The following is a 22,861-nucleotide window of genomic DNA, read 5'->3' as shown; positions in this document are numbered from 1 at the left end:
GTCTTAGGAAGAACTAAGAATCAAGTCGTATCGAATATTTTAATAATAAACCACAAAGTAAAACTCGTTATTATTATTTACCAAACCTAAGGCTCCACAACAGACTGTCCAGATAACCATCCCTGGGACACGACAATATATGAAGAGATATAATTTAATGATATATTTAAAAATAATATTTACTTACGGAAACATAAGTATTTGAAACAAGAAATATTAATTATAAAAATTTTATAGAAAAAATATCTAAGTAATTTGTCTTTATTGCGTTGGTTGAATTGCATTGTATGCTATTATATATTTTTATTTTAAAATATATTTAAATTGATAAATAATTTAAACATGCATAGAGAATAAATTACTTGATAAATGCATAATTGTTCCATTTGAATATGGAAATATTCCACCTTGTCATGATGGTACAATTTCATTAGAAATGGAACAATAATCGAATGGTTATTCGGACCGTTTAATTTACAGGAAGCGCATAATCCCCTCGTAGACGTAACAATGCAATTCCGATTAAAGCGTAGAATTATTGAATAGTTCTGACTGTATAGTATGAAACATGGCCAAGGAGTTATTAAATGTCGAAATTTGGATAATGCACGAGCGAGCATGTATGTATCAAACGGGGTTTTGGTGGATAGCTAATACACTGTCAGGTAGATGTGTATGCAAGCATACATAGTAGCTGCATATGCTCTGAATATGCAATTACCGAGTCAATGGTGGCAGTTCAATACATAGTGTTCTATCCTGTCGACCGAGACCTCCCGACAACACAAGATCAAGTTTGGAAAGGAAACAGGAAGAGTTTTTGATATTACACACAAATGGACTGCACATATGCACTTTCTCTTCGCATTGTGTGTATCGCATGTTAGAAGCAATTCCCCAAACCACGCAACCGTAACATATATATTCCACCCAACCACTTCTACACCAATTTCTTCTCGTTGCCTTCCATCTACATTTTTCTCTTTATTTTGTACGATTTTTCTTTTATTTTTCTTCTCTTTTGCATTTTCTCTAATACCGGTAAAAGTTCTATATATACATGGACGTCGCTAGCAGATCGCCAGCCGCACAAGTTTCTCTTTGAACTTGAATTTAATTATTGAACAGGAAGTTCTTTTTTATCGACGTGTTGCCCACTTTGCTAGAAATCAACGAGTCCTATCACTTTTCATTACTTGCATACCAAACGCATGGGAGGTCAATGTCTGGCTGTCTCACAGCGCAAATCCAATTTACATGTCTTCTAAACAAACTGCTCCAGAACTTTAACTTCCATTACAGAACTTTCTTTCTTCTGAGAATAGTCTGTATTTATTTTAACATAATCAATTGTTTTCGTACTTATAATGAATTGAATTATTTGCATACTTTATTTTAATGATAATATCAAAAAATAGTATTATTTCAAGATTACTTAGTTGATTTTGAATGAAATTTTTACGAGACAATATTAAAATATATTTGTCATATATCAGTATACAGCTTTCAGTTAACATACATAAATTATTGTATAGTTTACTACTTAGATCTCTTAGTTGATTTGTAATAACATTTTTACGAAAATCATTTGTAATTTAGGCAACATGCTATAATATTCTACGTATTTAAAAAACAGTATATAGCGTTCAGTCAACGTACATGAATTGTCGTATACTAATCAAATGTACCTTTCTTGGGTTGTATAGTTTATTATTTTATAGCTTACTGAATTGATTATTTAATAAAACAATTACTAAAAGTATTTGGTAGGACACTATACAATTATATTGTAAATATTAAACAGAATATAGTGTTCAGCTAACGTACATAAATATCCATTTTGTAAAGGAATCTACCTTATTCGGGCAGTATATTTTGATACAATAGACTACTGCTTAGATTACTCAGTTAATTTTCATGAAATTTTGACAAAAAAAAAACATTTGGATTTAACAATATTAAATTATATTATAAATATATATAATAAAAGTATATAGCATTCAGTTAAAGTACGTCAATTTTTGTATGCCAAGGAAATGTAGCTTTTTTGGGTGGTATAGTTTATATTATATGGATTACTCAATTGATTTTTTAATAAAATTATTACGGAAAGCATTTGGTACTAGGACACTATAAAATTATATTTTGATATAAAAGACTACTGCTTAGTTCATTTTTCATGAAATTTTAACAAAAAAAAACATTTGGATTTAACAATGTTAAATTATATTCTAAATTTATAAAAAAAAAAGTATATAGCGTTCAGTTAACGTACATATATTTTCGTTTGCTAAGCGATTTTTACTTGTTAGCTGCATCGTACGTTCATATGGATATTTTAACGTTAGTTCGGAGATAATGTTATAAATTATATACGTCATATTGATTGTAATATGCTTTTAATATATTTTTAATAAAGCGTTGACTGTATAATTAATTGAAAATTCCTAATGTGATGAACTTTTCGCAATTTAAATTTCTTTTTTTTTTACAGAACAAAATAAAATAAAATAAATCTTACAAAATAAATCTTCCGTTTATGGTTTCATAACTAAAAACATTTAGCAAAGGTATTTCACTACGCCAACAATGTTCATATTAAACTCACCCGTGGGCATAATAAAACCAAACGAGAGCGCCAATCAAACGGTTGCATGCTGTGAATTTATTATGTTACAAAAATGAAGTAAATAAATCTTACAGAGAAGTGCGTACATTGTTTTAATTAATTTAATGAAGAAGTATTTCAAGAAAAATGTTAATAAAAAGAGTACGAATATGTGATGAGAACTGAAGTGCAGAGGTCTCTCATTAAATTGTCGCATTAAAACTATATAGTATATTAGAAATGCGAAAACTTTTTTTTAGTATTCTATAAAATGGCAATTTTACAGTTTTCCCAGAGCGCGGATGACGGATATAAAAACGGTGCTCTCCTTAAAAGCTGCACCGATTAAAGTTTTATTTGGATTTTACATTAAGTGCTCGAAATTATTATTTCAAGAAGGATAGGAAATCTTAATACTTTCGCATGGAAATCTCTCACTACTTTCTTCATTGTTTTACCATGCAATTCTGTAACTACATAATAATCGTAGGAAATTGTGCAATAAATTATGTTTATTTTATATCCTTGTCTTTGATGATTTTTTTTTACAACTTAAGAATGTTTGACTCGGAAATGATTTTCTATAGTAATAATTATACATTATTATATGCTTGAATTTTTTTATGGTCAATCACCATTAATAATAACTAACATTTATTTTAAAGAAAAAAACATATGTACGAAGCACTATTAAAGTATTATCTATTATTATGGTTTGTACAGCAAAACTCCTTGAAACTACAAAGATACCTCGAATAGTGCGGATTTGATCAATCCAGATTCACTATAGTCCGGATTTAAGATGTAAATGATTTTTTTCTCTATAACGACAAGAGCCTTTTTGAACAGTTTATTTTTATGCGGTTTTGAAGTCCTCGATCCAGTTTTAAACAGTCCAGGATATTGGCGGAATCCATTACCAGTACTGTGCAAAGTATTGTTTATATATATTATATACAATAATGTACAATATTAATTCTGATGGTAATATATTAAACTAATAGTATAATGATTTTTATGATGATAAAAACCAAAGATAAATTGAATTTATTAATGGTTTTACAAATTTTCACCTAAGGAAATTAATTAGAATAAGTGAAAGTTGTAAAGACATAAATCAAAGTTTATTTCCTTATATTATAATTAATAATTTAATTATAAAAACAAAAGTAAAATTTATTATACTTAAAGAATAAATAAGAAAGATATATTAATTCAGTCTTTATTATATAAAATTTATAAGATTAAACGTAATTTATATATGATTCAAAAGTATTGAAATCATTTCAATATTACACGAATTAAAAAATTAAAATTGACTTAATGGTTTCAAAAGAAATTGTTACAGTAATTTGTTTGATTACAGTGAAATTATTCCGTATTTGAGGTGAATTCGTTATACAACAAGTAGTGAACGAGAAGAGTAATGGTAATGTTGCATGTGGTAAACTTAGAATTGAATCATTTCCATACGATCTACCTGGGGCACCAATTCTATACGTGACTTACGAAATGTCATCTATGTTGTTGGATCGACGTCTCAAAGGTTTTGCAACATCTTGTTAGTTTGTTAAACGCGATAATGGAAGAATGAAAAAGCCTGTCACAATTGCCTTGTCGACTATTATATTTTGAATTGGTGCCAATTATTAATTGATAATTATATAATTAATTAATATTACGTAGTTATTATTACTAGCAGTATTTATTGCAATTATTACAAAATTATATAAATAATTTCATACAAAAGTATGAAATTATATTCCGCTGGTTTTCTACCAGTAACTGAATTATTATTTTTAAAACGATACAAATATTGTTATGTATATAAGACTTACCTTAATTTTTTGTAAACTAAAAATTCGTAGAGTATATTGAAAATTAGCTGTATTTATTTGGTCATCAAAGTTAACACTCCTTTAAAATTTTACCTATATCATATTACAGCAATACCTCTTATAGTACGGTTTTGGATTTTCTATAGTCTAGATTAAAAATTTCAAAGCAAATTATTTTTTGACAAAATACAAATAAATTTTATTTTTTAGACATAACTGATTGTGTTGTCCTAGAGCGTAAGCCTCTGGTTGTGCGGTTTATTTTTGTATGTATTTAGTTCCTTGAATAGTCCGGATTCCAACATCATGTGATGTATTGCTGTACATATTTCAATTTACATTATTAGTTATTTTAATTGGACAAAATTGTACTTTTTCGGAAACTATTTTATTGGAAAGGAAAGAATAATGCAAAACCATTAAATGAAACGCGTATGTGAAAATTGTCTTACCCTCTGACTCTACCTTTATAGCATGAAGAAATTCACTCACAGTGTAGTAATCTGACTTACAAAACAAACACATTAAGAAATAAACCTTTAAGTGACCTTTTCTAATGCTGTATTGTATTACAATATAAACATAAAGTTATATGTGAAGATGTAACATTTATGTGCAACTTTCTTACAGTTTGTAATAATATTTTTTTTCTAAAGAATTTGTCTTCATTTTTGTGTTGTTTTATAGTTCAAAAAATGCAATAATATAGAAAATCTATTTCTTTAATAAAATTGTTTCATAAATATAAAACGTAAATTTCATTACTTTTCGGACCATTATATGAGATTTTGAACATATTTTAATTAGAATTATTCCCTTCTATACATTTATATTTTTTCTAATATTGTGTCACACATTTTGGATATCATATAAAATAATCGAGTAAATTAACTTTTTTCAGTTATTATTAAACGTAATAACATCATTTACTAAAAAAAATCATACATTTTAAGGGCATTTGATTGTTATTTATAAAATTTTCTATATTTTTGTTTTTATATTTTTGAAGGTTTAAAAATGTGTTTATTTTCAATTTTTTATTTTGTGAATGTTATAATAATTATTATATTCGTTTGCTATTTTTTTATAATTGCCGATGTACATCCAAAGTAAATAAATTAGGTAATAAACACAAAAAATAAATATTGAAAAAAGTATCTAATTTTGTATTTTGTTTTTTTATTTTATTCGTACAATAAGTAAACTCATCTTCTGGCCTTTGTTCAGTGGAGATTTCGATGTTGCCGCAAACCGCGAATTAGTTTATTCAGACCCATTTGTATTCTCTGCGTCTTGGTCTCAGTTCTGAGATTTGTTTTTTGCTTTGCTGCCGTTTTACAATCTCATTTTCCCGCTACACCGACCTAATACCAAATGATACAATTCGCGCGTGCGAAATCTAAATCTGTATTTTATTCCAGAAATTCAAGGCGACTCCGCAAGAATAAAATAAAAATAAAAAGAAGGTGCATTAACACGGCTTCCTTTTGTTCCTTTAAATTACTCTACGAATAATATGTTGTTTTAACGGTCACACTTGAATGCAAATAAGAAATGGAAAGTTTTATTTGATTATTTCCTTAAATCGTAAAAGGATATTTAATCTCTTTTTTGCTATTAATAACAATAGAACGCATTTCATTTAGTTACAAATTGAACTTTTTATATTTTTAAAGTAATCCATCTCGTATTTGGAAATTCAAGATTTTGTCTATTTTTTTTTCTTCAAAATGAAGATAATATTCATCAAATTGCTTAAGATTTCAAAACATGGGGGATTACTACCGAAAATATTATTTTTAAATATAACAAACTTTAAATTTATGTCGATAAAAATTATGAAGCAAGATGATTTTCTATTAAGTTATTAAAGTTGAGCGCCCGTCTCATATTTTGTATATATAAAGTTTGGGAACAATTGATGTAAGAGATAGAGAGATTTTTATGAAACTATGATATAATGAACGTATAATTGCTTTTCCTGTAAAAATTCTCAGTTTCCTATTGACACAAAAACCATTTTGTATTGTTTTTATGTTGTTTATAACCTAATTTTAAGAAAAGTCATGACGTTCACAAGGTTACTTATTTTTATTAAAAATAATTAATCTGAAGTTAAGTTAAGAAGTACTTGGATTTGTGACCTTTCATACCTTGTAAATCTTGTTAAATAATACTGTAATAATACTGTATGATTTGGTATATGCAATTTAAAACACAGGATTCAGGAAACTTACTCTTAACTATTAACTACACGCAATGTACTATCTTTTAAACACGTCCAGTGGATTATTATTATAATTTTCTAGGAAATGTCCAGGAAACAGAAATTATCCTTTAATTTGGTTAGTATGTCAAGGAATGAATCTTGATAAGGCATACCATTCGATATTGATTTAGTTGACGTGGCTTAATCAGATAAAGTTGTCTAGAAATTTGTTGTGTCTAGAAATTTAGAAATTACTGGCCCCTCAAACAAAAGACAACAAAATTTACAAATTATCAAATCTAATAAAAAATTTGAAACAAAAATATGATTAAAGTAAGGATTTTTTTGAGGGTTACATAAGAAAAAGATAATGGTAATGCAAAGTAGACATTTATATCAATGGGATTTATGGATTAAAATTTATAAACACATGAGTATGCGAATCTTATGCAAATAAAATATAACTATAAACATTCTCTATGTACCTGAAATGTGGCTTCTAAATGTAGTGTTACAGGTTACCCGTGCTATAACTATAACTAACATATAATATATTCAACAAATTACGTTGTTATTGAATTTTTGGTTGATGCAATTAAATGTTGTATATCAATTAAAAATATTGCAGTTTTCATACAAATTTGTAATATTTTCTTATACAAATATTGAAATGTGAATCGCTGAAAAAGAACAAGTGTATTTTCCTGCTAATATTAATCGAAACAGTTTGATGAACAAATTTTATGAAACATGAGAGTTGTTTATAAGTCGTGATTAATCGAAACCATGTTATAAAAATATAGTTTTGTATCAGGACTGTCATCCTTTTTGTATCGTATTACAATGAAGCAGTATTCTTAGAATATTGTGTTATTGAAGGTTACTTGTATATCACTTAGTAGAAGAATCAACAGCAAATATGGTGGTAAATGGAAATTGTGTTATAAAAAAAATGTTAGCAAGACTATTGTAATTTTTGAACCATGATAGACTGAAACAGTTTTCTTAGAAAATTGTGTTTTATAAGGGTTACTTGTATATTAGTGAGTAGATGATAAATGGAAATCGTGTTATAAACATATAACTTTGTAGCAGGACTGTCATCATTTTTGTATCTTGTTAGAATGAAGCCGTATTCTTAGAATATCGTGTTATATGAGGTTTACTTGTATATCACTTAGTAGATGATATCGAATCATCAGCAAATATCATGATAAATGGAAAACGTGTTATAAAAATATAATGTCAGCAGGTCTGTTGTAATTTTTGTAGCATATTAGACTGAAACCGTATTCTAAGAAAGTTGTGTTGTATATCAGTGAGTAAATGATAAATAATCATCAGCAATTACCGTGCTGAATGTGAAACCCTGTTATAAAAATATATTGTTAGTCCTGCCATGTTTTCATTTTTAAGTCGGGTTAGACTGAAACCGTGTTCTATGATATATTAGTATTATACTTGTATATCACTTAGTATATGATACAGAATCATCAGTAAATGAATAAAAACATTAAATGAATATATCATGTAAATGTAAACTGAAAATGATGAAAGTAATATCGAATTTTGCGGTATGCAAATAATGCGGATGTGTCAATTGTGGACGTATTTAGTAACTTTGTGTGAAATGTAAAAGTAGTTAGGGGTCGGCTGGTTCTGGTTGTCCTGCTATTGTGCATTAGCGGTATAAATAATTCGTGCGTGTCATTTTAAACACATTTTAATGAACTAATGAACCACCGCATAAATTTATTTGCGTATTATGGCTTCGAATAAAACTGGACGAATAATAATGGTACTGTATATATATATGTGTGTGTGTAATGCAATTGAAAATAATTTATTGATACATCGCTACGCATTTTGGTTTCATTACAAACACAACATGGGGAATGGGGTAATGCGGACAAAAAAAAATGAAAACCAAACAATTGGACATCGAAATTAGGTAGCGTGATTGGATAATTATTTGTTGAGGTTGGCCAAATATGAAATTATGGAATCGCGTTTTGCAGCCGCAGCGAATATGTTATGCACGTTTTGTTTATTTCCTCTGTTTTTTTTTGGAAATAATAGGAAACGGACGGAAGATGGATTGCCCTCCTGAATTCATGCCAAGTTTTTCTGGTCCCCATAAATCATACATTTTCTAACAAACGAGATTAAAATGAAAACTACGAAATTACGAGCGCCCACACCTACAAAGATGGTAGCTATCCAAACATCTTCAAACTCTATTAATCACATTGATTCTAATCATATTTCAATTATTTAAACCAAAACGTATTTTTATATCCATATGGAACATTTGCAATTATGTAAATGTAGTATATTACTAATAAATACACAATGTGTAAAACGTCGAATACTATTAGGCATTATCTATAACGAATTTGATTTTATACATTACTAACACATTTATAATGACTTGAAACTGAAATTTGTAGTATTCGTGAAAAACAAATGTTTGTGAAGATATTATCAATTTTTCTGTAAAACTTGTCACAATTCAATTATATCACTACATCAATATATAAAAATATTACTTAAGATTTTTCAGTTGATTTTCGTGAACTAAACAGAAATATAAAATAACAAGTGCAATAATATTGAATTTTCTTAATAGAATAGATGTTTTCTTTTACAATACGACAAACAGATGTAAATATTAGTTAAATTCAAAAATGCTACCAAAATGCTAAAATGATTAATGATTATTTTATAGATATTTTTTTGTGCTTTGGATATAATTGATATTTAAGTCGATTATTTATATATAATTCTAGTAAAAAGTTATTGTTTGTTACATTGGATACAACATTTTTTTTATATTCAAACCTTTTTATTTTCAAAAACTTTCTAATTATCATCAGGGTATTATAGATGTTTCTTTGACAATACGACAGACACATGTAAATATTAGTCAAATTCAGACATTATACCGAATTGTTAAAAGTTTAGACTTGATTGAAGAAATACTTCATTTTATAGATAAGTTTAAGTGATTTTTACATAATTGATATTTAAATCGTTTGCTTTACAAATATTTTTTGCAATCGAAGATTTTTATTGTTAAAAACGTTCTAAACATCATGTGGGTATTTCTTACAGAATAAATGTAAAAAGAATGACAATTAGTTCATTTATTTTGTTATTATACTGTGTATAGGTAGTATTATTTTAATAAATCTTAGTCTAGTTAAAAAAATAATTTTAATAAAAACTATTGTTTTACAAATCATAACTTGTATAATTAATTCAAGTTATTAATTGTATGATATATAAAGTAATGTAAAACTACAAGAATTTTCCATAAGATTAATTACAACTTTTCATTTTTTTTTTAGTATAAAACAAGCTTAAATAAGTTGATATACTTTATAATTAGTTTTACATGTGTCAAACTTAAAACATTAAATAGCAATTTTAATTATTAGATATTTTTATTGCATATCTTGTATTACTCAACCAAAGTTGTTTTTAATATATTTTATACAAAATAAAATTAAATCCTATTTATATCTTTTCTCCTATTTGAAACATTGAAACCAACGTAACTGTAACCATTAAATGATTAACAATAAAATAGCTTCTATACAAAATTAATAATTAAATGTTCTTCATAAACTTGCATAAGAATACAATGTAATATAATTATAGTTCTGACGAAGATATGGGTGGTTTTGAGGGGCAGCTGTGCATTTAATATCCGAATAGTTCATTTCGAACTATGTTGAAATTTAATATAATCCGGCAATTTCATAGAAAACTAATTAAACGCCAGCTAACTCTGCCAATTAGTCTAATTCATATTTATTGTAACCCCGCGGTGGGCATAAGGGCCGATGGCTGCATCCCACCGTCCGAACACAATAAAGTTACCATCACAAAACGTGTCGATAAATTTGGATTCGTTCCACCGTGAAACCGACAAACAACGTTTTCCATGCTCAATTCCCATAAAAAAACATCATTATAATTAGCTTGTTGCTAAAGTATTATAACTTTCAGAACTTTGATCTAATTCTAATTCAAGAAGTAGTAATCATATTTGTTATAAGGATTTTCTTAACTAATTAAGCAGAATTTTGTTCAAATGCGTGTTTTATAATATTTATAGAGTTTTCTAGTTAACAAAGGAATTGATGAGGTATAGAAAGAAATGACGATGTGATAATCATATTTGTTAACAAAATTTCATGAAAACTAATTACCTAATAGATTTTTCAATTGTGTATTGTATAATATTACAAAAAATATCTTCGTTTCATACGCGGCGCCCCGAAAATTCTGATATATTAACATAAAGTTTGCCTTGAGATAGACGAACGTTTTGACTTGATATGAACTCACTATAGTGACTATAGCATGATTTCAGTTTTGATAATAGATTGGAGGAGATAGACTAAGAAATGAAGAAGTAATAACTATATTTGTTATGACAAAACTGAATTTCATATGTGTATTTCATATTATTTCAAATTTTGTCTTCTTTTTATACTACAGTACAATTTCAAGTTTGGATTTAATAAAGGAGTGGACAAGGTAGAGAAAGATAAGAAATAGTTATAACAATATTAGTTAAGAAAATTTCTTGAAAACTAGTCATCCGATAGGTTCTTCAAATGTATGTTGAATAGTATTCAAAGATTTGCTTTAGTTCTATAGTATAATACGATTTCAGTTTTTGTTTTGATAATGTAATGGACGAAGTAGAGAAATCAGTAAAGAGGTAATAACCATATTTGTTTAGCATGAAGAAATGAAGTAGTAGTAATATGCATTTTCTCCAAAAGACGAGGTCTTTAGATGTATTGATTGTGTGATATTAATACAGTGCGAATTGATATATGATACAAGTCATCCATCTAATTATTATCCATCATAGTAATTAGTTAACTTTTTTTAAGTTGTCAGATGTCAAAATATTCAAAAATTATTATACTTAGCTGCATCTTATTTCAATTTGTTCCATATATAAAATATGTACCTACCTAATTCAAGTAGACATAACTGCGATAAAGATAATATCTATATGATTTGTGCAAATAATTGGTGCATAGTGCTATATATATGATATACTGATATTGTAGTAGTAAGATATAAACCATGAAACCATATTTAGAAAATGCAATTAAAATGTAATTCTCTACGTGATTTGATTATATAATATATTACAATTATCAAATGCACATAAATATACATAATTTGTGCGAAACTATAAAGTTAAACCCAGCAGCATTCGAAAATGTTCCAATGACGAAGGTATGACATTCCAATTAAAATTATGATTTATATGAATAGCAGTTGATTAAATTAGTTATTATATAACCGATAACATCAACTTTATATCTTCGATATAGTGCATTATATATGGACGGTGTGATAACATGTACCGCCGGTACTAAATTAAACCAGTTTGCAAAGTTTAACGCACATGCATTTGATTATAATAGTAATGATGGCCATAATTTATCTTGTTTTATTTTTAATTATTGATGATTGAATTATTCAATGTTGATTGTAAATTAAGTGCTTATGTATTATGTTGAGAAATGTAGTGTACAAAGTACGTTAATTTTGTGCAATGAAGAAAATGTAATAAAAAATCCAAATTATTGATGGAAATATTCAGATATAATTGATGATTTAATATTTGGTTTGAAAAAATCTCAATTTCCTATTTTATAAGCATATTGTTCATAATATTTTTACAATTAATACTTTTAAAAATATATGTTTGTTATTTATTAAAAAAAAATAAAAAAATCTGAAATTATTTGTTTTTTTAATAAATTATTTATTTTTATATTCATTAGTTTATTCGTTCTGCAAGTTTTTTGCAATGTAGTAGATATTTTTGGAATATTCACTTACATTAACCTGAATTAATCTTTAGATAACATGATAATGATTAAATATTATACAAGGTAAACTGATTTGTTCTTAACTTGAATTTGTATTTTTTACTAAATTTTAAAGTTGTACAGGACATGATGAGTTTATTTTCTAAAAATTTCCATCGAATGATTTGTGTATAAAATAAATTAATTTGTATGTATGAAAAATGAAGATGAAATTTGTATAAAGGTATAACAAAAATCTAATTACTTCAATATTATATTTATATTATAAAAAATAATAATAATAACAACATTACATTTTCCAGTTTTATATAGAATAATAATAATAAAAACATTAATTAACATGTGTATTTTGTCTTTTATTTTCTATGTTTTTAATATTACTTATATCTATTGGTCGTCGTTAATCATGCTGGGTAAAAATAGTATGAAATTACTCACGTCATGTTCATCCTCCTCTTGTTCCCTTTGCTGGTTGGGTTTGGTAGCTCGGTTTGGGATAGCCCTAAGCGGTTTGCTAGTTGGTTGTTGGTAAGCTTGTTCATACTGTAACTGGTATTGTTGCGGTTGCACGGATTGTACCGGTACATACTGCTGCTGCTGTTGGATAGGTTCGCTGTTATCTGCCAGATATTGTTGTTGGACAGCACCGATATTTTGCCTCGCAATTTGTTGTCGAGCCACATTTTGCGCCCTCATCAGTTGCCAATTGGCCCTTCTTTGCGAATTGGCAATGACCTCATTCGCAAGTCCTTGCTGCTGGGCGATCTGTACTTGCTGGGCGTATTGAGGTCCTGCAATCTGCTCAGCAGCCTTCTGAACCTGCAACATAAAAGACACACAAAAATTACAATTCATTTTTTTTTTAAATACAAATCATATATTATTTAGACTGTAATAAAAATAGTGATTAATATTTTCAATAACGTGCAAATTCATTAAAATTTCAGGACCCGTAATATTTATGATTTATCAAAATTAAATTATATTTTGACTGCGTTCGTGCTGTTATTTTTTTTGTATATGGTTTCTCGTTTTATTCATGCTTTATATTTATATTTTTTTCATTTGTTGGAAGCTTTTGATGAATTGAAATATTATTTCAGAATACTGCAGCCGAATGTATTAAAACCATATGTTTTCATTTTGTACATGCATTTATACAAATGCAATTACATGCACGATGCAAAAATAATAATAATAAAAGTAATTATATAAAAATATTTTGAACGTAGGAAAATGCTCAAAATAAATTTTCATTAATTAAATAATTTAAATAATTACTTTTTTATTTTCATTAGAGAAATTAAAACATCAATGAAATACTAACATTCGTTCTTCTTTGGTTTGTATTGGCTTTTATTTCTATTGCGAAGAATTACAACTTCAAGTTTGCCAATTGCAATAACTTTTCTTGTATTTCAAACACTTATGACAAATGTCATAAGCTTTATCATCTATAATAAAATCAAAATATTTTTTGAGATTATCAAATTTTTATTCAAAATAAAGAAAAACAGAAATCAATTATTATTTAATAGTTGAAAGTTTTGTATTTTCTTATAAATATCAAAGAGGCATTTTTTTTAGAAAAACTTAATTGAATATTTGTATTTCGTTGTAAATATAGATATCTATTTTATTACAGAAATAATTGTTACAAGAATTTTATTGAAAATTAACAGAAATATAAGATTTTTAAAAGTCTATATAAATGTAGACAATTTGTTGTAAATATAGAAAAAATATTTTTTCAGAAAAATTGTGAAAAAGATTTAATTGAAAATTAACTGAAATATATTCAAGGTTTTAAAGAAAGTGTAATTTTACACACATGTTGAGATTTTAAAAATTTTATATAAATTTAGACTAGAGGATTATGTATTAAATTTGTAAGTTTTATATTTTGATGTAAAGATAGACAAAAAAAATGTTTCAAGGATTTGATTGAAAATTAACTGAAATATATTCAAGGTTTCGAAGAAAGTGTATGTGAAGGGAATTTATAATGTTGAGGACCAAGGACACGTGATAATAGTAAGGACAATATAAGAGGCCATGGGAATGGAAAGATTAACTTAAAGAGCAAAGAGAAGATGAATGTACCAAACAAAACAAAAGATCTTCAAGAAACTGGGTAATTCAGAAAGTCCAAGTGAATGGAAAATAAACCACAAATTAACTTATACCAGGAAGGTATTTTATAAAATTATTAAGGAAATGTAGTTTTGTAAAATTCTATTTTCATAATTTTTTCTATTACAAAGAATAATTATATTTCTAATTTATTTGATGAATTAATATTTATTTATAATTAATATATGTATTTTGTTATAATAGTTAATGTAAAAAAGTAAAAACAATAGCAATATATGAAGTGTATATAATTTTAAGTGTTAATTGCAAATGATTCAAATTAGAATCAATAAATAAAATTGTAAATAAATAAATATTTTAAATATAAAATTAAATTGAATTAACAATAATTTCGTCAATATTTTAATTTGCTTTGTACAATTATTGGATTTCAATTATTAAATGATTACCAACAAATGACAATCAAAATACCGACGGAATAATTTCTATCTAATTTGACGCAATTACATCCGATTACATCAAAGGATTTCAGCACGTGAATTATTATATTGGAAATGCCATGTACATTGGATGCAAATCGAAGGAGATTTGCACAAGTAGTAATTAATATAATCAATGCGATGGGAGTACTGAAATTGGAAATCCTTAATTTTATAGAATGTCTTCTTGCACGCAAACCTTGACTCTACGGGTAATTGAGTGTGAACAGTTTACACTCTTTGCCCATAGCCATTCAATTGAAGCGAATCGTTAATACTCGAGACATAGACAAAAAAAAGCGTTGCACGTTGAACTTGGTACAATATTAGCAATTCCGTTGCATTTGCAACTTTAATTTAAGCGTTGTTGCAACACCCAAACGTTCATTATTTAATTACTAAGAAGTATGGTATTTGCTCTTTTTTTTTACACGTTCGTTCTTGAAGTATTAACATGGAAATCCCTGTACTTTCTGCTACTTCATTGTTGTTTTATTTAATTAAGTGCTTATTTATGCTATACCAATAAAAATAAAATATATAAAAAAATATTTTTATATTCAAATGATAGTTGTTGTTTATCCTGTGCACTATGCAAGGTATTGCAATAATTGTATTTATTTATAATCTACAAACTTGATTATTATTTTCGGGCTTTCAGTCTATCAATATTTTACTATATTGTGTTAAATGTTATTATTGTTACATAAATATAAATTAATCGAAATGTTTAACTTTTGGGCAATATTCCATATAATTGATGAACATAGTCTACTTCAAGAGTGATACATTCACTCAGTGCTTCTCTAACATTTCCATACCTTTCTTGCAGAACGATTTATCTTTGGCCTCAAAATACGGCTTTCTCCTTTTGCTGTCCACTCTGCTAACGACTGATCTGACTCTTCATCCGTTGTTATATACTGCATGAAAAAATCCTTTTTATTTCGTTTAAACAGCTCCAAACAGAATCAATAACTAGTTGTTGTTTTTGGTCCACTTTGAGCCTGAACGAACAAAGCTTTCTCATGATCAAATTGTTATGCAAAATGGTGAATGCACTGCCTTCTGATATCATCAAGGTATCAACTATTTCACGCAATATCAATTTACGATCAGCCAAAACCATTTTGTGGACATTTTTTATGTTTTCTGCAACAATTACCGAATTTGGGCGACCAAAACATTTACCATCATTTGTGTCTGTACGACCACATTTAAAATCAGAAGCACTTCTCTACCATTTTACTCGAAAGAAAAGAGTCCCCATAACACTCATCAAACCATTACTTTGCTTGAACGATATTTTTTCCCATCAAAAAGTAATGTTTTATCAACACACGAAGTTCAGACTTTCACATTATTATGAAAATTACAAAAGTAGCGTGACTAGAACCACTGTAACTTGTGAACTAAACGTCAGATTGTCATGACATTTTGACAGGTGTCGTCTGAAGGTTGGTACTTTCTAAAAATCATATGGATTTTTCGATAGAAACTCCATGTATATGTCATCCTATTAACTTATTGATTGAGGTGTTAATATGAATGAACCCAATATATATAATATGAATTTAATATTTTTTTCCTTAATAACAAAATATAACAATAAGAGGAATATTTTCCCATTGGAAACCTTCTAAATTACCAAATATAATATGAATAAATATTAATTTTAACAATAATAATAAATAACTAAAAACGTTCTTATAATATTCAAATATATAAGGGAGATCAATGGTGTTATGCCTTTATATGCGGGTTAAAAATATAATAATTTTATTTTATAAGAATATCGCAGGCATGAGTTTAATGACTGTCGCATTTCTGTTTTTTCTTATATTATACAGCAATTTAAATATAATTTCAAATATATTAAAGAACCACACCATAGTTACATGGTAACAATTACATTTTCAATGAGAGCCGCAGATAACTGCACAAAGAGCCGCATTTGCCCACCCCTGGCATATACTGTCTCACAATTAATTTCACCAAATTTCATTATTTCATTAGTCCATCATTTGTTACCTTCCATGTATAATTAATCACGATGAAATCTTGTTTAAATTGTCTTCGTTGCATAACTAATTAGGAAATTCAAGTCATGTACTTGATCTTTAGTACACCACTTCTTAGCAAACTGTTCTGGATTGCAAATTCAATCTCCGGTTTTTACAACACGTTCTAATCTAAAATCTATATTTTCTTAATTTGTAAATATTGTTACTAACCAAATAAAGAAAACAAAATATGGAGAAAATAATACTCTTTCAACGATTTCTTTTTTTCAAATAAATTATTTTATTTTAAATCACACATATAGATTTTATAAAAAAAATTTAAAGATTTTTTTATTTCTAATTAGTGTAGTTTATACAATAATCATTATTTTATCATCTATGATCATTAACATTAATATGTAACGTAATATTTTACTGTGTAATGTATCTTAATTGCTGAACTTTACATGCTATCAGGTATAAGCAACTATATTTGAAGTTATTATGAACATTTTCTTAAATGCATGAATATTTAATTCTCCATTTACACGAAATTGTACTAACTTGGTGTACTAACGAAATTTAAACCAAACTTTATTTTTTACTTGCTTATATATTTGTATATTTATTTCATAATAACTAGATTCCATTATGCAATAATATGTGAATTTATTATTTTGCCAAAAAAATTCATTCTAAATTTTAAATTATTTTTTCTAAGCCTCAGGCAATATTCTTATATAATATATATATAATATTAAAATTCGAAAGTAACAAAACCTTGATTTTGGTCACACTCTAACTAAATTTCAATTAATTATTTTGACTAAAGTATTATTTATTTAAATTTATAAATAATTTTAGATTTATTGACTTACGTTGTTATTAAATGGTGCTGAAAGGGACCATCAATTATTTCTTTGCAATGTATACAAAATATTGAATTAAAGATAAAAGTGAAGAAAAATAAATAAAAACAGTGTATAAACATAGGTTATTTACGATTTAAGCTGTGAGTTGAAGTCGAATTTACTAGACGACTTCTCTTGCGCTTTCTGCAATTAAGCTATCGATATTGCCAGAAGTCCTGTGAAACAGAAGTATAAAGGATTCGATCTGTTTGTTTTGAGCTTGTACAAAGTGCCGTGGGCAGTCTGGAAAATTGAGCTCGATAACTTAAATAAATTCCGAGTTTTTCTATTTAAAGAACAACGAAAAAAAGCTTTGAAATATAAATATAAACATTTCATCGCTTAGATTGCAATAGTTTACACTTTTCAAGTAATTCCATTGTTTAATTATCATTTATTTCTTAATGAGATTTCTTTAAACGGCGAACGTGGAAATAGAAATTTACAAAATATTTCCTTGGTAGAAGAGAATTCGCTTTTAAAATTGGCTGGAAAAACTTCTTTTTAAATTGCTAAGTAAAAGAGTGTTATTCCTCTTAACCTCTAACCATTATATGCAAAAGTTTTGTCTCTGTCTCAACTGAAAGTAGATTACGCAGTTTCTTCTTCTTTTTTTTTGTATTTTTAGAGAAGGGTGAGGAAATTTAAATAATTACTTTCTAGAAGTTTTCATTTGGTTTTATCTTTATTCTTTTCGGCTTTTAACTTATGTCTTTGTTTTATTTTATATCACCTAATTAAAGTTATATTTAACATGTTTATATTTTATGTGTTTATATTTTAGTGTGTCATATGGAATAAAAAAATGAGCGAATGAAAATAATTCAATAATGTAATGTAATCAACCAATAATATATCTTGTTTCTATAAATGTTATATAATAAAAATAATACTATTAAAACCATTAAATAGCTTATAACTCATATGCAAGGTCAGTTCCTAATAAATCAATACCTCGGAAAGTGCCAACACCCCGGACTGTTTGAAACCATACTAATCAAGGACTTTAAAACCGGACTAAGTGAGGTATTGCTATAATTAATTTATATTTAAAAAAATACATAAAAATGCATGGTGTGAGGTTATCATTAATAAAAAAAAATGTTTATTATTAAAGCAAATATTTAATTGCGGTTTGTAAATGGTAGCTCAATTAAATGTGGAAACCTACAAAAAATGAATCATTCCTAGCGTAACACTTTTCTATTAATTAACACAGTTTTGCAACAGTAGCTGTTTATGATTTCAGCATGAAGAAAATGGGAATGGTCGAGTCATTTTCTATTTGCACACTTTTATAAAGAAAATTAACTATTTGTACTGATACACAATATTTATTTCTTTTGTAATTATTACGTAATATATACTTGAAAAAATAATAATTGCTAATGTGATTTGAAATATTACTACTAAATGTTGCAGATCAATAATTTATTATTATAATTGTGTAAATTTAATGACACTTTTATATAATTAAAAAATATGTATAAAATATAAATATTGAAGTGTTTTCTTTAATTATTTCCAAAATGTTCCAAATTATTTTTTTTTAATATTTTAATATTTAGTTGTACAATAACTTTTTTAAATGAAAATATGAAATCTGAACATAATTATTATTTTCTTTCATAAAATACCCACTATTACTTTTTTATAAAGAAAATGTATTATAATTTCGAAAATAATTTATAAAATAGCCATTGTAGTAGAATTAAATGAAGAAAATGTTACATTTTATCGTTACATATCTAGAAATCTATTCAAGTTTCGTAATATCCCGTTTAGCGTCGTAATTTATATTTTTAATATAATAGGTAGTTTTCCTTGAAAATATTGCACAGACCTGCAAATGTGTTTATAACATAATGGAGATTAATATTACCAGACAATTGTCAAATTGAAAACTCTTTCAATATTTTCTCTTTATCATAGAAAGTTACGTAGAACTAATGCACCTATATGTAATAAATTACTATTCAATTTTCTCCTAATTAGATTTCTCTTCAAAATGAAATGGAAATAACGTAATTAAAAGTAAGTATTTTGTTTAGTTTTACTTATTTTCTACATTTAAATTTGTTACGTTAAATTTGCATGTCTCGGTTTCATGCAAATTTTAGAATTTAAAGTCTACTATTTATTAGTTTTGTGGAGGAAATAACCTAGTTTTATAACCCAAATGTATATTCTCTCATTTTAATTTATAAATAAATTGTTATTTTCTTTTCATTTATGTTTTGGATAATAATTTATTTCTATTTTTACAGATATAAATTTTATTTTAATAATTAGACTATTTTTTCCGTCTGTCTGTCAAATAAAAGTCAAAGTATAGTAATTTAAAACGAGATAATTAAGAAAATACTTGATGATATAAAAAGAAAAAATTAAACGATCAGTAATGCAAAAATAATTTTGTTACCTACTTTTTTTAGAATTTATTTTTACTTTACCAGGCGGATGGATTGAATACGCAATTTGATAATTATTATTTTGTTAATTCTAGTAATTATTATCAAACATTCTAATTAGATATACTGGCTATATTTTCGGATAATGGACTATTTACCTAACTCCATTAATTATTTACGTGTATATTATTATAATTTTAATTTATAACTTAGATTTACTTTTTTTTTTCTATTTATAAAATCAAGTAATATTTTTTTAATTCTTTTTCATTTAAATGTAGAAAAGAATGTAACATCTATTGTAAATTACAATGAAATTGTATGATTTAATTAATCATTAAAATCATTTTGTATAGTACAGAAAAAACGCCGATTATTCGGGTCTCAATTAACCGTGGTCGTGGCTGTCTTTATGTTTAACTTTTATAAGCAAAAAATAAAAGTATCAGGAAATCTACCGTTTAGTAAATAATTTTACAAGGAAAACATTAAAAAAAATACAGATTACCTTTTAAAATGATTAAAAATGTGTTGTTTAAATATTAAGTTGTGAAAGCAAATAAAAGCAATGTTTGTATTAACCGTATTTTTCAATTATGCGTGCTTCTACGTTTCTGAATTACCACGACGGATAATCGACTGTATTTGGAATCATAAAATTGAAAAAGTAATCTTCCAATAAAAAATTGCATTATTTTATAGTAATCTAAATAAAATAAATAAATACATTTGGGCGGAAAATCCTTGGCCGATAGGCAAAATTGTGGCCAATAAATATATTTAAATAAACAAATACAATAAATTATACAATAAAAAATAAACTTTAATTAAATACGTAATATTGTTGTGTTATTGGTTTCTATTTACATTTATATTATTAGATTTTTTTTTTGTTATTGAGGTTTTGTAATAAGAAAATTTATTTGATTCTCTGAATGGGCATTAAGAACAGGCGGTGCACACAGCCTTGGTAACCAATTGTGTTGGAATTTCGACCACAAATCAGCGATAAATAAATAAAAGCAATGGATATTATCGATGCAATAACATTAGTTACGATAATAAATTGCTTTTGTGCTGTCAGAACGGTGGCGGAAAGCGTGCAATAAAATGTTTATTAACGATTCGCTGGATCTATTAATTTAGGTAGAAAGCCTTGCATCCCGGAGGACGGATTTTCTCACCTGTCTGTCAGCAGCGGAAGGCAGGAGTAGCTGCGACACCCTTTGGGTCGGAGGTGCCGGGATGTATTGTTGTTGAGACAGTTGATGGTGTGGGGCGCCCTCGTACAGCGGTGTCGGACCCTGGGGAATGGGGGGCACACTTATGTACTGAGGCTGATTTTGCACTTGCTGCAGATACTGCTGATAGTATTGGGGTGGTGGTTGGGTTGCACCCCGGACCCCTGAAAACACGCATGCCGCCGCAGCTACAACGATTAAAGCACCCGCAAACATCTTGATCGATAAAGATTCTGATGCATCCAGATGCACGTCTCGTTGCATTTATACTCTCGCCATTCCTCCACCTCTTTCTCCACCTCCTCCAGAGTGCTCCAACTTTCATAGGCAGAGAAAGGAGCATGTTCATGATGCATGCATGCATCACGGGTCAATAAATGCAATCCAGAGCTCGATTTGTGCGCGATTTACGCGCGAAACGGACGGCTACAGCTCGTTCCAGGTGGAAACGGAAATATTAATTAAAGGTAGAACAAATACGCCCGTTCTACGGCAAACAGATATAAATCCGATTACGTTCCGTTCCTATGCGGAAACCTTTAATATCGGCCTCTCTTTTCTGTATCTGCCTTTCAGTTTACGTGCGTTCATATATATATATATATATCTATATCTTTGGGTAAACAAAGTTGAGACCCCTTTTGTGATTTTTCAGCATCATTTCTCGAAAGCGTTGCTTAAAAGGCAAACCGTGTTACGCAAACGGTCGAATCTCGAAGATCGCATCAACTACATTTACTTTAAAACAAAGAAAATTTTCCACGAAAACTCCCCCAAGTCATCAGACACTTTGCCCAAACTTCTTCCTTTTTTATTACCAACTGTATATCAATTTTCTATGCGCATCCTCAACTAAACAAAATTAAATCATCTTTTATTAATAGATATCCCATATATCACTTATTTATTTTATATGGATTTATACGTGATCTCTAGAACTCTCAATTATCAAATTTATTGAAAGACTTCATTTAATTGCATTTTGTATTTGAAATGAAAATAGAATAGAATAATAATTTATAGTCCAGAATATAATATAAATAAACTTTAATGTAAAAATATATAAAGAATATAAATCATTAACAAGATAATACGAATTCTGCCTAATAACAATAATATTAATTGTAAAAATACAAAAAAACATAATTTAACATTTCCATACAATAATGCAACAAAAAATCAACTTCTATAGAAGGC

General features: G+C 27.2%; 1 protein-coding gene across 1 annotated transcript; it reads right to left on the bottom strand.

The window, feature by feature from the left end:
* Positions 1-12,912: 12,912 nt before the first annotated feature.
* Positions 12,913-21,885, bottom strand: LOC108564541 (putative cyclin-dependent serine/threonine-protein kinase DDB_G0272797/DDB_G0274007). Its single transcript, XM_017923614.1, has 2 exons — positions 21,608-21,885; positions 12,913-13,344 (listed from the first exon to the last, which is right to left on the bottom strand). The coding sequence occupies exons 1-2, from the start codon at positions 21,878-21,880 to the stop codon at positions 12,913-12,915; spliced, it is 705 nt and encodes a 234-aa protein (XP_017779103.1). The 5' UTR covers positions 21,881-21,885.
* Positions 21,886-22,861: the final 976 nt, after the last annotated feature.

This window comes from Nicrophorus vespilloides, unplaced genomic scaffold, assembly GCF_001412225.1.
Source record: "Nicrophorus vespilloides isolate i.1.1-1 unplaced genomic scaffold, Nicve_v1.0, whole genome shotgun sequence".
Taxonomy (NCBI): domain Eukaryota; kingdom Metazoa; phylum Arthropoda; class Insecta; order Coleoptera; family Silphidae; genus Nicrophorus; species Nicrophorus vespilloides.
The sequence above is the reverse complement of the archived record's forward strand: the minus strand, read 5'-3'. Positions and strand labels throughout refer to the sequence as shown.

Excerpts from the sequence above, each read along its gene's own strand:
- LOC108564541 (XM_017923614.1), bottom strand. The coding sequence starts at position 21,880 with ATGTTTGCGGGTGCTTTAATCGTTGTAGCTGCGGCGGCATGCGTGTTT. Across the intron at positions 13,345-21,607 it reads CTTCCGCTGCTGACAGACAG|GTTCAGAAGGCTGCTGAGCA; the intron begins GTGAGAAAATCC and ends TTTATGTTGCAG.